Source organism: Oculina patagonica, chromosome 9 (genome assembly GCF_052425735.1).
Source record: "Oculina patagonica isolate OP01 chromosome 9, crgOcupat, whole genome shotgun sequence".
NCBI classification, from domain to species: domain Eukaryota; kingdom Metazoa; phylum Cnidaria; class Anthozoa; order Scleractinia; family Oculinidae; genus Oculina; species Oculina patagonica.
The window spans coordinates 19,263,043-19,281,058 of record NC_135766.1 but is presented as its reverse complement, the minus strand read 5'-3'; the positions used below and the strand labels follow the sequence as shown (position 1 = coordinate 19,281,058).

The 18,016-nt window shown below is 38.0% G+C and overlaps 1 protein-coding gene across 1 annotated transcript; it reads left to right on the top strand.

The window, feature by feature from the left end:
* Positions 1-1,165: 1,165 nt before the first annotated feature.
* On the top strand, positions 1,166-14,132 carry LOC144666342 (succinate dehydrogenase [ubiquinone] flavoprotein subunit, mitochondrial-like). Its single transcript, XM_078527750.1, has 17 exons — positions 1,166-1,604; positions 1,679-1,780; positions 2,465-2,626; positions 2,969-3,024; positions 3,616-3,703; positions 4,186-4,350; positions 5,625-5,773; positions 6,225-6,349; positions 6,970-7,040; positions 7,236-7,333; positions 8,111-8,306; positions 10,146-10,343; positions 11,037-11,129; positions 11,716-11,814; positions 11,925-12,068; positions 12,423-12,536; positions 12,898-14,132. Exons 1-17 carry the CDS (start codon positions 1,560-1,562, stop codon positions 12,982-12,984), a joined length of 1,992 nt encoding a protein of 663 aa, XP_078383876.1. The 5' UTR covers positions 1,166-1,559; the 3' UTR covers positions 12,985-14,132.
* The last annotated feature ends 3,884 nt before the right edge of the window (positions 14,133-18,016 follow it).

Sequence of the window (18,016 nt, the reverse complement as noted above, 5' to 3'; positions counted from 1 at the left end):
CCAAAGGGGTACCAGTAGTATTCTAAAGCCGTCCCCATTTATTTCTCCGTTTACCGTCGAATGCGTTTCGTAATTTTGGGTCGGGCGGTCGGATTAAAAAAAAATCAGGTAGCAAGCTGGAACTAATCAGGGAAACAACGAAACGTGGTCACAAAATCAACATGGTGGTAATGGAGAAAGAAAAGATCGACGTAATGGTAAAACTTAGCAACAACAACAACATCCTCTTTATTTCCTTATCAATAAATTAAATTACAAAAAAATTTATAAAAATAAATTACTAGAGATAAGGAGTTCTGGCAACCCGAAATAACCACTAGGTTAAAAATGCCGGGTTGCCAGTTTACAAATTGAGTTGTCAAATTTTTGGCCAGACACACACACGCACACACGGACACACATACAAAATATAATATAGAATATAATATATACCAGAAAGTAAAGAAGAAAAGAAGCTGAAATTATACGCGTAATCTATTACCTTAAATAAAAAATATAAATGAACTGAACAATGAAGAATATCAGAAACATAATGGCAAGGCGTTGCAAAAACAGTGATATTATCTTAATGTGAAGACAAAGGAAAAGTAAATTGACTAGTAGCCTTGGAGAAAGCTCTGTTTCAGTTTAATTTTGAATGATGAAATTGGCAAGTGCTTTATATCATAATCAATAGCATTCCATATCTTAGGGCCTTAGCACGAGAAAAGCGAAAACAGATGAACCACCAACACTCTTTTGTGATCTGCGAGCATCCACGACTTTCCAGCAACCGCTGGAATGGCAAGTCTTTGATATTTCTAATACCACAACTTTTTTTGCGGGGAGAAAACCCCAAACTTTGGGTCAGTCGGACGATGGTAAATGGAGAAAATAATGGGACGGCCTTATTATTTTTAACACTGTCGATATAAAATAACGTGGTCATTGAAAAGTGACCTTGGTGTTTTTTTCCGCGAACCGCGTCAATCATGCGGGAAAAAAAATATAGACAAATGTATGGGAAATTAAAAACGTAACTGAACGCATTCTAGCCCAGCTACATCCTTCAAACTCGGCGAATAAAAACTTTTGCCTAGTATCTTAACTTTACAATTCATAAGTCGTCCAGAATTCAATTTTTGTAGAAAATATTTGCCGTCGGATTCCCATACAAACACTGTAATTTCTACCCGTTTTGCCTAGCTCGGCAAGATGGCGTCGAAAACCGTCACGGATAAGGCCTATCCAGTCATATATAAAAGGCAAGCCTGCTTGCAGGCTAGTAAAGGAGAACAGCATTGCAACTGTGCGGTCCTTATGTCGCAAGTAATAAACACGAAGCAATGGTCGCATAATCATTATCCCGCCTACTGCACCGAAAAAAACGCCAGAGAAACGCGAGGGACGCCCATCGGGTCAGTCAGAAACTTGAGCCCAAAGCTAGCTCGGACCCGGTCAGCGGATGGCCTCATGATAACATGCTCTGTCAATCTCACAGCAGATGACCAGCAGATAAAATAATTCTTGAAGTGGCGTTGAGGAGAGCTGTTTTCTCCGTTCAAAAACAACGGTAAATCATGCTGTCAGGACTAAAAAGCAGATCTCTTCTAAATTCTGTAAAGGTAAGACACAATTATAATAACATTTTGATCGCTTTTAGTTCATTTCCAAAGAAGTTATGTCCATTTGGTTATAGCTCTCTGGGTTAGCGAGAACTGCCTTACGCGCATCAGGATGCAGGGCTTTTCATTTTAAAATTGAAGGAAGACGTTCACAAGATGGCACAGCAAAGGGACAGGTTTGTAAAATGATTGTTTTCTTACGTTTATTGTTCTCTAGATGTGATATTTAGCTATATACAAGGCGTACGCAGTATTTATAAGCTTTTATACGCTTTCGTTATGCAACACCAGATGATATGTACACTGTACTTTGTGCGTGCGCGATGTCATGTACAACTCGCAAAAAGGATTTCCTTCAATTTAATGACCGAGAATATGTTTATTGAAGTATAAAAACTTCCGAACGGTAGATAATAATACTTTTTTGTATCATCTTTTTCAATTTGATTATCTTTTTGGCGTAAAAGTTGTTGTTCAAGCGATAGAATTGCGTGACAATCAAATGCGATTTGGTCACGCTCTGTTGTTGACACTGTTGAGCCAACTTTAATACTCAAATTGTTGCATCGTCGGACTAAAAAGTTTAAAGACAACCTGGTGGATAGAAGTTCTCCAAAATGTTAAGCATTTTCAATTGCAAAAAAGATATCAACTTTCAACAGTACACGCCAGTGTTAATCTAGATAGGCTTGTGCATTTTTATGTACTTCTTCCCCTATAACGTTTAAGTGGGGGGGGGGGGGGGGGGGGGGGGGGGGGGGGGGGGGGCCCCCCCGGACAAAGGTGCAGTAGCTCTCTTTTTATTTTTAAAGTATGTTGTTCAATGGTTGATAACAAATGGTTTGTCTATTTCTGTGCAGTTATCACGGGAGTATCCTGTCGTAGATCACAATTATGATGCTGTCGTGGTTGGTGCCGGAGGTGCTGGTTTACGTGCAGCATTTGGTCTTGCACATGAGGGATTTAAGACTGCTTGTATCACAAAGCTCTTTCCTACAAGATCACATACTGTCGCTGCACAGGTAAAAAAAAATTAAAATGAATAATTTGCATTGTAGTTTGCAACAAATTTTATAATAAAACAGTGTGAATAGTTTGTATTTGTTGTAGTTTAAAATGAATTCATTAGGATAAAATGATTTGAAACTACACTGTAGTTTGATTTTTATGTTTTATCATTTAAGGTTTTTGGTAACAAATCTGGAACAAAGAAGCATCAGTTCAAACTAGTTAAATTATTTTGACCTGATATTTATTTTAAGCTACAACATATATGTATGAAACAATAAATGTGCTTTGTGGCATCATCTTATAAAGTTTGTTGATAATTTAATTAACATTTATATTAAACATTGTCTTTTTAGGGAGGAATTAATGCTGCTCTTGGAAACATGGAACCGGATAATTGGCGTTGGCATATGTAAGTTACAATTATTAGCCATTTTGTTCTATTTTTATACTTGCAAAGAGGGATATCTGGTGATTTAAAAAAAAAATGTGGCTAACTGAAATTTAGGCAAGGTTAAACTCGAGGCAATATTTATTGGCCAGCGGTTGCTCCCCTGAAGTAGGGGCGGTCTCAGGGTTTTATTCAGGGGCTTCAGTAAATTTAATGCCCTCCCTGAAGGTCAAGTATTTCGCTTGCATTGTCTTTCGAGCAAGTTCTGCTATTTCGCCGTTTCTTTCTCACCCACCCTTTCCCATAGGTAAGTACCAGTAAGTTTTTAGTTTTGCCTTCCACTGAGTTTTTTCTCTCAGTGTGACGGTACCTGGTGGTTGCAGCTCCCAGGGTTGTCATGGTTACTATTCGCGCTTGCTGGCAGCTCCCACATAGTCTCAGCCAGTCTGCACCATCCCCACACTCATCTATTGGCCATGAGTTTAATTAAAAAATTAAAACAATCTTACTAACAAATGTATACCATAACACATCTATCATGTACATCGTATGCACTTGACATGTATAGTGTTGGTGACTCAATAAGTTACTATTTGTGATTCATGTTTGTAGGTACGACACAGTGAAAGGTAGTGATTGGCTTGGTGATCAGGACGCTATTCATTATATGACTGAAGAAGCACCCAAATCAGTGATTGAGGTATGTGGACAGAGCCCAGGCCGTTTCATTTTTGCTGGAATTTTAAATAACGTTTTTGGGTCAGTTGCAGGGTTGGATTTTTTAAGTATTGCTAATTGTTCCTTACAGAAACAATTTTATCTCGGAGTTCAAATTAAATGTTAGGCTTCTTATTTATTCACTGTAAGGTTTTAACTAGTACAACTCAAAGAAAATTGTATCATGTATGTCTATTCAGCATTACAATCCACAAGGCCTACTCTAATGTAGCTTTTTTGTGCCATTGTGTTTGACTTGTACAAAATATTGAGTTCTTTTATCTGTACTGAATGTACATCTATGTTTGTTACAAGTATATCATGTACTCTTGACAGCTGTGTTATTAAATTATCATTTCCTACGCTGTATAATTTTGTAAATAATTAACATGTGGGTACTCTGTACCAATTTACTAATAATTTTTAAATAATTTGATATTAAAATATTATCATTGTATATTGCAGCTTGAAAATTATGGAATGCCATTCAGTCGCACAGAGAAGGGTGAGATATATCAACGTGCATTTGGTGGTCAGAGTTATAATTATGGCAAGGGTGGTCAGGCTCACAGGTGTTGTGCTGTTGCTGACAGGACAGGTCATTCTCTGCTTCATACTCTGTATGGACAGGTTAGTGTACTCTGAACTTCTATCAAGTTTACAATAGGCGTTTTCTGAGGTTACTCTTTGCCTCTGTTTCAAAATGAATCTACGTGCGAAACCATTCATATGAAAATGAGTTTCACCTACAGGACCATTTTCATGCAAATCAAACTTATTTTCCTTGAATCTCGTTTTTTTTTTTTTTTTTTTTTTTTTCCTTTTCCTTTTGCCGATACATTAAGATATATTTAAAATTACCGCTTTTCAATCGTTTCCTATGTTGTATCTTTTTTTTTCCTTGTTCTATGTGTACTAATTAAGTTAATTTCTACATTGATGTTATTTAAAACTGTTATATCTCTGGTATTATTTTGAGTGTCAATAAAGTATTAAAAAAAAAAACTTATTTTCATTTGAATGGTTTCACACGTAGACTCGTTTTTAGGGCTTGTTTAGGATTGAAAATGCATTCTAAATTAATGGAGTGAGAAAAGAAACATCTAAGACATTGTTTTTTAGACCAAAATATGTAGATCAAATTCCACATAAAATTTTGGGCTCTGACGTAAATGTGTCCTCGAATAAACCTAATGTTGCGCAACATCATAATTGCAAGCAAAATGCTGACGTTGCTTATTGTGGTCTATATGATTAAAATTACAATCTTTATTCAATAAGCTTTCAGAAAATATATACTTTATTGGGGTTACCATTGATTGTTTTCACACAATTTCATTAGGAAAGAAAATGCCAATTTTCCTTCCTTGATACCTTAAACAAAGAAATTTTTTTTTTTTTTTTTTTTTTTTTTTTATTTTATTTTTTTTTAAAAAAAAAAAAAAAAGGAAAAAAAAAAAAAAAAAAATCAAACCCGGACGGGTAAAAATAAATAAATTTAGACTCCGACATGTTTATAGAGTCGTCGTCTAAACTTCGATTTAGCCTTAAACAACGTCTAACTTAGGCTTCGTTTAAATAATCGGCCCAGAAACTTCTAAAGACATGGATTGGAGAAACCAAGTTATTTGCATATGTTATTTCTCGGAAACGAAGCAAAAGCAAGTAAAATTAAATACAGTGCAATGTTAAACACGTGTCAACGAACCCACACAAAATTTGGAATTGTTTTAGCAATGTTGACTTTTAGCCAAATTCACTAACACTCTTTTTCCACCGAACCCTTCATTTATAAGGTGTTTCTAAAGTCAGGATATAATTGCAACCCTCCTCCTTATACCAGGTTTATAAAAGGGTTCATGATATAAGGGTTGCGCTGTGCTGACATCATTGTTGTGTTACAGTCCTTAATGTACAACACAGAGTATTTTGTGGAATATTTTGCACTGGATCTTCTCATGGACAACGGAAAGTGTGTTGGTGTTATTGCCCTGTGCCTTGAAGATGGATCACTGCACAGATTCAGAGCAAAAAATACTGTCATAGCAACAGGGTAAGTTAGTGTAGATCATTTGTAAAAAATACAGGAAGAAATATTTTTGCCGATTTGATAACACCTTCTGATATATAATATTCATTATAAAACTAGTGGTAATAAGAGATAAGGGGAGTGCATTTGACCCAAGATAGATACCACAAGGAATTTGAAGAAGAAAGCCAGGCAGAGGCCCTTACTAGCGACAATGAGGATAATGCAACTTCTAGGAGGAAAAATTGTGTGACGTAATGTTTTATAGATCGTTTCACGTGACATCACGGTGGCAATGTTGGTGGACCAAAACAATAGACTTTCTCTCTGTCCTATGTTTGTGCAAATTCTGTGCAACTACATTTTGTAATTTGTTTGGTCCACCAATATGGCTGCCTTGTCACATGAGTGAAAACCATCCATTGTTGCTTGGTACACTATTACAGTTCAATTACTGTACTGTGTGTTTTCATAGTGGATATGGCCGTGCATATTTCTCCTGTACATCAGCGCACACTTGCACAGGAGATGGAACAGCCATGGTGGCAAGGGCAGGACTCCCTAACCAGGACATGGAGTTTGTACAGTTTCATCCAACAGGTATGGAACTATGTGTTTGTTGCAGCAAACCCCAATCTAAACTACTGTACATTGTTAGTAGTAGTAACAACAAAAATTTAGGGTAGCAGGTGTGGCGCAGTGGTGAGAATGCTCCCCTCCCACCAATGTGGCCCAGGTTTCATTCTGGCCCAGTGCCATAATTATGTATGTGGGTCAAGCTTGTTGTTGGTTCTTGTCCATGCTCCTAAGGTTTTTCTCCAGGTTCTCTGGTTTTCCTCCCTCCACAAAAACAAACACTCCAAATTCAAATTTGATCTTGGTTGCACGTACACGTCTTGAACAAAACTAGTTGAGCCAAACGCATTTCACACATTTTTCCTGAATGTCTTGACTTAAAAGCAGTTATGCCCCTCTCCCCCTTCTCAATGTTGTTTCAAGGGCTTTGCAATTCACCAGGCTTTGTTTTCACAACATGATAACATTGAAATGGGGGGTAGGGGGTGGGTTTGAAAAACCGAACTGTATGTGTAGTTACCTGAATTAGTGGAAATTTGGCCAAATGTCTCAACAGTTTTGTCAAAGATTGTACATATTGTCTGTCCACACTTTCTGTGTCTGTTGTATGGTCAGTGTTAAGCTTGAAATACGTTGTCTTGTAGGAATTTATGGTGCTGGGTGTCTCATTACTGAAGGAAGCAGAGGAGAAGGAGGTTACCTTATCAACAGTGAGGTAATGTGTGCAATCGATTTGCCATTACCAATTGTTTCAGTCTATAAGGAAATAAAGTCTCTTTATCCTTGTATGTACAAGTATGTTCTGAAAAAATTTCCCTCATTGCCCTTGCAGTGGATGGAGAGTGGGATGATTAAGGCCAAAATATTATTTGAAATACTTGTTTTGATATTAAGCTTGATCTGATTTCAGGGAGAACGTTTTATGGAGAGGTATGCACCAACAGCTAAAGATCTGGCATCAAGAGATGTTGTGTCACGATCAATGACAATTGAAATAAGAGAGGGAAGGTAGGAACAACTATTGTTTTCAATTGTCAATTAATTAGTTGATCAATTAATCACATGAATGTTGATTGCTTGATCGATTAATCAGTCAGTCAGTCAGTCAGTCAGTCAGTCAGTCAAACAAGTAATCAGTCAATCAATCAAATAAAGAGACAAACAAAAAATTAAAAAGAAAATAACATTCTGTGAATATTTGAAGAGTTAAGTGTAGAAAAAACTTGCTTATTAATGCTGACTATGTAGGCAAGTGTAGTTTCTGTTGTAGGCCCTTCATTTTGGTAGTGGAGCAGCTCTCGTAAGCTTGTTATTCTACTGGTCCTCTAGCGTAGCAGTTGCTATTGCTTTGGATGCTAGCGGCATTGTTCCTGTTGCTTGTTCTGTTGTTCTCTTGAAGGGTAACAAGCCATTCATGTGAGAACTTGTGAGAGCTGCTATATGACCCCTTCATTTATTTGCCATTACACACTTTACATGCATTATGCCCACTGTAAGTGTTGTTCCAGAAAATATCCATACCTCTCCCACAGAAGGGTGTTTGGTTTGACCCCTCAACACCCCCCTGAATAAATTATTCCAGTTGAGCTTCATACTTCCCTTAAAAAAATTTGGCTTTTTACTCTCCCTACATTGTACCTCCCCGGAATGACCTTCCGTAGGATGGGTATGGATATTCCCTAGACCCGCACCATTCTTTAACAGGGAAGATATTTTCATTTTTCTACTGGCACCAGGTAATGATATCCGTAGTGTTGATTGCTTGACTTTGTGTTCTTTTTTTAGAGGTGTTGGGCCTGACAAGGACCATGTCTACCTTCAGCTGTCTCATCTGCCGGCGGAGACACTCAAGACACGACTGCCAGGCATCTCGGAGACTGCTATGATCTTTGCTGGTGTGGACGTGACCAGGGACCCTATTCCTGTTATACCCACAGTGCACTACAACATGGGCGGCATTCCAACCAACTACATGGGACAGGTACTGTAGCAGGGGGTGGGGTCACAGGCTAGGGAAAAGTCAGTTCCTACTTTAGTATAGTGATTTGACGGGGAAATTGTGGTATTCGGAAAAGTGGCCAACTACAAGAGATGGTTGCGCAGGAAGATTCAACTGCAGTAAAAATGTACACCTAATTGCAATAACAGTATCATATTAACAAGAATGGAAAAAGCCAAATAAGAACTGATCAGCTTAATCATTGAAGTTGGTAGCATCAACAAGAAACTCGCAAGTTTGTATCTGTACACATATTAATTGTGTAAGACATTAAATTGATTTACTTGTATTTTAAGGCATTTTGAGGCCATTTCTTCAGGTGATTTTCAAACATATCGTTTTAACGCCAAACTAATTCCTATTTGTTTTTGTTTTTTTTATTTCGCTTTTTTCTATGACAACGTTATTGCAATTTGGTGTAGGCAAAGAGAGCATTAAAAAAAGCATCGAATTCAAACATAAACAAGGCTAAATAAGCTTTGAAAAGATGGAGACAGATTACAGACAACAAACGTGATAACCTGTTATAACAGGACAACTCGGATTAATATTAATCTGCGGATTATAATAATAATAGATTATAATAGGATTATTATAATCCAGTAATATATTATTATAATCCAGTAATAGATTATTATAATCTAGTAATATATTATTATAATCCAGTAATAGATTAAGGCACGGCAAAAAATTGGAAGGATTAGATTATTATTAATATTATAATCCGGATTAATATTAATCTCTATTATAATCCCGATAAAATTCCTTGAATGTTCGGATAACAGATACTGTATGTCTATTTGACTATCTGACAGATATGTATATGACAAACACACTGCAGACTTACAACACAGGACTGACAGAACATAAGTCACTTATCACATCCGTCACGGGCCTACACGACTCCTACGTTTGTGACATTTGTACCTTTGCCGTTCTGTGTTAAGTTCTGTTAAGTTCGGTCTTTCGACCTTATTTGCTTCTGACTTCTTTCTGAGGGTACTGTTATTATTTGGAGGCACTATGTTTTGAATAGAGCCGTAAGATTGTGGCCAAGGAAGTGTCTAGAGGTCATTAGTCTGCGCTGCGTGGCTTCCGTTTGTAGAGTTGAATGACACCTCTAAATCTGTACTATGCCACATGTTGTGCTAGTCAGTTTGTTTTGGCTCAATTCTATTTGCAAGATATGCTTTAGGCTCTCAAAATGTTCGCCAGATATGAATGTTCCGTGAAAATGTAAACTACTTGCCAGAGACTGTTTCAGCTTTACTATGAAAAAGCTGAAAGTTGGTTTCAGAGAGACACTCGGTGTTGTAAAGGCAATGCTTCTTGCATTATTTTGATCGAGCGCTCTGTCTTTTTAGCTCGTTGTTAGGATTTGTTACCTCCCTTGTTGTTGTGTTGCGTTGGCACCACATGATTCAAATATAGATTTGAAATCTTTCACGCGCAAGTCTGTTGACTATTTTGCGTTTTGTATATGCCAGTATATGGTTCAGTTCGAAAGCTTTGGACTAGGATTGAGTTGTTGAGATTTATTATTAAGATTAATATTAATCCGATTAATATTAATCTTACATAAGATTAATATTAATCCTAATGGATTAAGGCACGGCAAAGAAATCAGTAATAGATTATAATAATCTATTACCGGATTATAATAATCTATTACTGGATTATAATAATCTATTACTGGATTATAGTAATCATTAGGATTAATATTAATCCGATTAATATTAATCCGAGTTGTCCTGTTATAATAAGCAAAATTGTGCAAGTTTTGCCATCTGTAACGTGTTAGTATTCTTTGCTCTATTGCAGGCATTGACAAAGAAAGATGGTAAAGACGAAATCGTACCAGGCCTCTGGGCGGCAGGAGAGTCTGCGTGCGCTTCAGTTCATGGCGCTAACAGACTGGGCGCTAACTCCTTACTTGACCTGGTGGTGTTTGGACGAGCATGCGCAAACTTCATTACCAAATTTAACAAACCTGGTGATACAGTTGCCGAGCTTCCCACGGTAAGAAGATATGCCTTAATTTGCCATAATTGTCTTTCCAGCATAAGTGCTTTAGTGTGATTAAGCTACAAAAATATCAACTCTGATTATTAAAAGGGCAGGGTACGATAAACTATCCCAAGATATTTGAGCCTGATGCATTAAACAGATTTTATGTGATGCAGGGTTTTAAAACTTTAAATTTTACAAAGAATCTATGAGTACAGGACTTCCTCATTTTTCTCATGGCTGTTGAGTCATCGTCTCTAAGCACTGACGACTTGACTAAGCAGAAGTCTAGTCGCAAATCATACCAGAAGTGGAAATCCCAAGATAAAACCCTTTCCGGAAGTAAAACTGGCGGAGGTTGAAGGCTACAAAATGTTCGACTCGTTGCGACTCGACACGAGTCGTCGCGACTCTTTCCAACCTTACTCTGGATAGAAACTTTGGCGAGTCGACTCGGAGTCGTTACGACTCCTCCTGCTTAAAGTCGACTCGACTTACCGGAAATCTAGTCGCGGTTACAGCGCAAAACACAGAAAGGTTATTAGCCGTAGTTACGCTCAAGGTTTTTCAATCGACTTTTGCTTTTACTACAGAGAACAAAAACATTGTCTGTATTGAGAATGGTGTTTTAGCGTGATCTAGTTAACGTGCGTGTGACAGCTTTGACTTGTTCAGCTGGTAACAATATGTTTCTTGTGCCTTTAGAACGCAGGAGAAGAATCTGTGGCCAACTTGGACAAGGTTCGTTACGCCAATGGACGAACACCTACTGCAGATCTGAGAATGAATATGCAAAAGGTGAGTAGCGAGAAACTAACAAGAAGAGTAACAACACCATTTGTATCGCGCGCGTCACAGAGAAAAGGAAAAATTAATCTTTTTAAGTCGTCGGCTTTGTTTCTTTGAAATCTCCTTGCTGAAATACTAGTTTTTGACGGGTTGGGGGATCTTAACTTTTTAATGACTTAATGTAACAAACTACCTTGTTGTTACTCATTTTCGCGATTTTCAAGACCCGCGAAAAAAGGTTCTCGCCGTCAGCTTACTACAAAATTATCTTGGTACAGCCGGAAAACTAGCTCTCCCCTGTTACAAAGGAACATGTCAAACTGTTAAGTTTCGTTTTGTTATAAGGTTTTGTTCAGTGTCATTGGAAACTATTGCTGTGGAAAATTAAAATCAGTTGTGCCAATTTTGAGACTTACTGTTTGTTAATGCAGACCAGTATTTTGACAATTTTTGCGAAATTTAGTTCCTTTAAACGTATTTGTTTTGGTCCCGCGAAATATGCCCGTTCCATTTTCGCGAAATTAAGTAGTTTTCATTGTGTGTCAAAGCCCTATTCTCACAGTACACTCATCTGAGGTCTCTTTGTTGTTTCCAGACCATGCAGGCACACGCTGCCGTGTTTAGGACTGGTACCGTGTTAGCTGAAGGCTGCCAGAAGATTGACGACATTTATAAACAGACAGAAGACCTGAAGGTAACATGTGACTTATGACCTCATTAAATTGAGCCCGCGAATACAGACGTCTGTTTATTCAAGCTACCAGAATTAAAGCTGATGTTGTTTTGTTTGTGGTTATTTTCCAGTTGTTCGATCGTGGCATGGTTTGGAACACAGACCTGGTGGAGACACTAGAGCTACAGAACCTTCTTATCAACTGCAAACAGACCATGTATGGAGCCGAGGCTCGCAAGGAAAGCCGTGGGGCGCATGCTCGGGAAGATTTCAAGGTATATGACCAGTGTTATACATTCGAAAAAATCGTAAATCCTTTATTAAGTGGCTGTGGTGGGGGGAAGAGGGAGGTGAGCTAATTACTTTTCTAGTTCAAGCATGTTTAAAAGGGGGAAGAGGGTTTAATAGAAAGAGAAGAAAATGGGGAGGGGATGGTGGAGACTTACAAATTTCTTTGTCAGAAAGGGGGGGGGGGGAAGGCTTATAAGAAAGGTTGAGCTTTTTTGAGAAGGGGGTCTAGTTATAAATTAATTATTGTTTTAACCGGTTGAGGTATATGCTTCCCTCCCCACTATTTCTGCAGTGGAATTTTAAGTATACTGAAGGCCTTGTATCTCGATCGTTTGTAGGAACGTATTGACGAGTACGATTACTCGAAGCCACTGGACGGTCAAACAGCGCGTCCGTATGATAAGCACTGGAGAAAGCATACCTTGGCATGGACTGATCAAAATACTGGAAAGGTATGTTACCGTAAAGTTTATCATCCCAACCCCCCTGTCCCCCGGTAATAATCCATTCAATTCTCAAAGGCGAAAGTAATTAGTTGGTTGTTCAAGCTCTGCCCGGAATCGATATGTTGTATTCTTCATTTGGTTGAGAAACTTCACTCTTATAGTGCCTCTCTGTTATATTGGGATCTTAAACTCAGTTTGATGCACAATTAAAATGTTGATCCTACAAAACGTCTTATTTTTATAGAAAAACAGAAAAAGGTTGATTCCTCGAGACTCGCAAACTTCAGTTCTGCTGCCGCGAACTCAAGCTTTAATGTAGATTCCATTGTATTTCAATGCTGATTTTGTCTTGTTTTCTCTGTCACAGGTTACACTTGATTACAGGGCTGTTATCGATGAAACGTTGGATCAGAAGGACTGTGCCACTGTCCCCCCGGCTGTTCGTTCATACTAGGCAACGAAATACCGAGAAATAACAGACACTTCCCGGGGTTGTGGGGAGAGGGAGTGCGTAGTGATAATAAAAGTATAACTATTTTGGTTCGCTCATATTTTGTAAAAAGCTATAAAGCGTTTGTTTTCCTGTCGAGTGAAGAGAACTAAGTGCAGATCCTCGTGAACAATTTTTAATAACGAACGGAAACAGTTCGAGTTGTAACTTAGTTTAGTGTGTTGTTAACGGGGACGTTTTCGACTGGATTTCTAAAGTTGTCTTCGCTTTGTTTTTCCACTGAGCTCTGTGATTAGTAGAAAATACTCTAATAACCTGGTACTTTGTCACGGTGAACAAGGCGCCAAACCGGAATTAATCCTGTCTTGGCTTATATGAGTTTCCCCGCGTTTGGCGCTGGTTGCAAGTTTTCTCGCGTTTGGCACCAGTTACAAGCGAAGGTTTTAGCCACGATTTGTGATTGGTTCATTGTGCTATTTGAACGCGAACGTTGTGATTGGTTAGACGTGATCGGTTATTTAGTTAACAAAATAAACTTCGCAACGAGCCTCTGTGTTCTCTGAGCGAATAGTCATTGACTATCATTCGTAGAAAACGAGGATCAGTGGTCTTTGACTATTTTACTAAACACCATATAGAATAGTGAACAAGACAGAATTTTTTAGCCGAAACAAGTCCTTAAACCAGCATCAAAATTTTCTTTTGTGTTTTTGGTCCATAACCTTAATAAGTGTTAGGAGAATTTAGTTTTTCCGAATATTTCAAATCCCTTAATCTTAAAAGAGCCTTAATGAATTCGCTATGAAATGTATAGAGAAGTAAGGAACTCTTGCCGTTTCTTGCTAAGGCTGAAACGAAAGTTCTGGCTTCTCTAATTTTTCTTTCTTTCTCTGCGCGTCTAACAGATGGGACTTGTTATTATTTTATTCTACAGACAAAGTTCTTTTCGCTGAATTTGTTCCAGAGTTATCGCTGCATTAATTTCAAGTTGCTATGTCTTACATAGTTATATAGTTATAATAACAGTTAAACTTTTTCCACACAAAGCGAGCTCGAATCTAAGTAACACTCGGTTAGGCGAGTAGTATTTTATATCTAAGGATATCCCGTTATGTAAAAATTACAGATGAAATAAAGAAACTTCCAAACAAGAAACACTCGATGCCTTTTGTTTGTTTGTTTGTTTGTTTGTTTGTTTAATTGCTTTTATTTGCACAGTGGCCCTGATGGGCTCCAGATTGAGGTTCAGGTTCAAGCCCTGGCCGGGGTCATTGTGCCGTGTTCTTAGGTAAAACAGGGCCCATTCTCGTCCCAAAGCCGCCGGCCTGGCCTTTACACTAGGAAAAGGTGTCTCTGAGGACACATCTTTTGATAAGCTAGATTAAAGACCCGTCTGTTCTACTCCGCCGGCTAAGAGGAAGAGGCGAATGGATAGGACCGGGTTGTTCGAAAGCTGATAAACACTAGCCCAGGATATAAAATCGCGTATAGAATTGTTTCTCGTTGCTAATGTTTTATGAAGTTTGAGATTAACCGATATCAAAACAGGAGGGCAGAAAACATCACGGAAAAGTTTTAAAATTGAAATCAAAATTCATTCTACTCCTGGACTAGCTCAATCCTGCTTGGAACCACCGGAGTATACAAAATACAGTAGCCTGTTCCAGTCGGTTAGTTGAGAGCACGAAAATCAGATGGCAGGTGGAAAATGGGGAGGGGTTTGGGGCGCCTCCTCCCTGACACCCCACTGCTTCCCAACTACCATTTACTCCCCTCCCTCCCCCACTCCCGCGGGGGGTAGACAAATGGATTGTAAAGTGCCGTTACATACCTTATTATTGGAAATTAACGCTTGTGTATGGTGGCCCATTAGTGCCATAGTATTTTACGCTGTATTTTAACATTTTTTCCTTTTTTATATATATTTTTTATTGTTTTATACTAATTTTTTATTTTTTTTCCAATATTTTTTATTCCTTTTTATTTTATTTATTTTATTTTTATTTTTTTTTATTTTAATATTTTATTTTACTTTACTTATCTTTTTTCATTTAATTTTTATTTTATATTTTATTTTATTTTATATTTTATTTATTTTTATTTTTTTATATTGTATTTATTTTTATTTTTTTTTTACATTTTATTTATTTTTATTTTATTTTTTCAAAAAAAAAAAAATTAAAAATGGCTGTGGCCCACCAGTGCCATAGCAAAAGAAAAAAAAAAACAAAAAAAAATGCCGCGGCCCAGGAGTGCCATAGACCATGATGCATTGGGAAGGAGTAGTTAAACAACATGGCGGTGCGGTAAGGAACGATACATGGAAAGAAGATGAAGAACTGCCTGAAACGGGCTGAAAAGAGATGACATTTTTAGCATAGAAAAAGCAGGTGACAGGCCAACTGAACACAGAATACTTTGTTCGTGACATTTGTACTTTTGCCGTTCTGTATTGGATTTGGTCGGCCAATTTATTTTTGCTTCTCACTTGTTTAGAAAGGGCACTATACGCTGTCAGCTGTATTATAAGGAGGAGTTTTTAGTTGAATAGAGTCGTAAGACTGCCGCCCAGAATATGTGCTGCGGACATGGGACTGCACGGTTTCCCGTTAGTAGATTTTGAGACCTCTGTATTAGTTTCGATTAAGAAGATGTATATTTGCATTCATATTTGCAAGGTATGGTGGCTTAATATACAATCTTCGTTCACTGTCCAAAATCCATGCGCGCAATTGGTTAAAATAGATTACGTGATTTTGCTTTACCTGTCGTCAGCAAACTCCGGCAGTGCAGTATTGACAATAATGCACAAAAATCGTGCATTATTGAAAATGTCTTCAGCTTCAAGGCTTGTAGAAGTGGAAGAAAAATATATTCTTCAAATTATCAACGATCCAATACCAAACAAAATCGAAGAGGATAACAACTTGAAGCGCTTTTATGTTCAAAGGTAAACTGCAGCTCAATAAATAGATTTTTGTGTGCGATTGACTTGCTTGTAGTTGCTTGATTGTGAAAGCCATCGACTCGCTTTGAACAAGCTTCTCGCTGACTGTTTCACTGCTGTTTTTATGAACGACCACAGCTGATGAATGACTTTACGAACCATTTTAAGCTTTATTTCTGTATGGGTTATTCGTGAATTTTATATTATTGATGTAATCCCGTGTAATTATGTACTACTAGACTTCTTTAATACTTTTAAACATAAAGCTTATTGTTTGAAGTTCGTTAAGTCGATGATCGCTTGCAGTGTACTCAGATTGTATATTAAAAGGGTTAGAGTCTGTCCGTTCGTGTTGTGTTGACAAATACACGCACTTGCTGGCCTCACAATGAACTCGAAATTTTCAATACTGCACTCGGCTACGCCTCGTGCAGTATTGAAAATTTCTCGTTCATTGTGCGGCCAGCGCGTGCGTGTATTTGTCAACAAAACACTCACAACAGTCTCTAACCCATAAATACACAACATGCAAAAAAGTCAACAAACTTGCGTGTGGTCACAGGTAATTTGCCTGACGAATCACACATTTGATTCTTGCGTTTGGTTCGGCACAGTTGTAGAATCATACGAATTATTCTTTATGATTCTCCACAATAGTAGAATATGTCATTGTATTCGGAAATAATTTTGTTGTGTGTAGAATCAAACACTAACGATCTAGTGTATTTCACAGGTCTGTGGAATCAAGCGGGAATCACACGTATTATTACTCATCATTCTCCGCAAAAGAAGAATACATCGCCGTTGTATTCGGAAAATAATAATTGTGTATCCTGTAAAATAGTTAAAATAAATCCAGTTGTATCCCGATAATTCGAACCTTCCGCTATCTCGAATCTTTTCAATTCCCCTCCAGGTCATTTTCCTACTATGTTTAACCATCGATAACTTTATCTTCCGTATACCGGTAACTCCAACCTTCTCGATTTCCTCTGAAGGCTTGAATTGTCTGTAGAATCAAGCGGGATGACAAAATCGACCAGCTGCAGTTTTACAGAGAATATATTTCGCCATCAAAACTCAAAAGATGTTACCCAAGAACGCATGGCTACAGAAGCGAGGCACTTACCACTTGACTGTGCGGCTACACAGTCTTATAAACTACAGTAGCTACTAAACATGCAAACAGTAATGTAAATAAAACGTGGAATACTTCGCGAAACAGAGCGAAAGCTGCTGCATGCCTATACATTCTAATTTTTTTCAATCTACCGCATGCATTTGACTTTCCAATTAATTATATGCCTGATTCTTCAGGTGGTTTGTCAAATGAATATTTATTCCAGATGAACGTTTGATTCTATTAAAGGAAGACAATCCGCCCAATGCTGCTTGTCGGCAGCGTTTGCGCGATGAAAGTCAGCAGTGGAAAGCTCCTCTCATTACTAGTCGCACTTTACCCCCATATATCAATAAAATAATCAGAACTCCTTCGCCGGTCCTCAGTCTGTTACCTTCACTGTCTACCTGCACTTCGTGTCCACAATACTTACACCAGGAAATTGAGCCAGCACTACAGTAATCCGTAAAATGCCGTAATTTTCATTAGTGCCTCCGAGACCGGGAAATATTAAAATGCGATGGCTTCAACTAAATCAGTGACTTATTACACAGGTATGTAGAATCAAACAACAGGCTAAAATATCTATATGTTATACAATTATTCTTCGAGGCAATCCTATGCGGAATCACACGATTTATTTCCTAAGTTTACAACCATGCGTAGAATCGTTTGGATTTGATTCAGCCAAATTGTGTACGCAATATCATTCACGCAACTGATAGAAGGGTACCTTTACGCACCTATTAATGCTCAGAGGAAATATCTGATTTGTTTATATGCACGCATGCTCAGTGATGACATGGACAGCATAGATGGTACAACAAGTGTTGCAGGTTTGTAGTCCTTAAAACTTACAGGAACTTCACTGTTAACCATCGAAGATTAATGGATGTTCCAGACGAGTACACTACTCAGGAGACCCATGCCCACTGCTGCAGCTTATGCGGAAACAGTGGCTCGCTCAA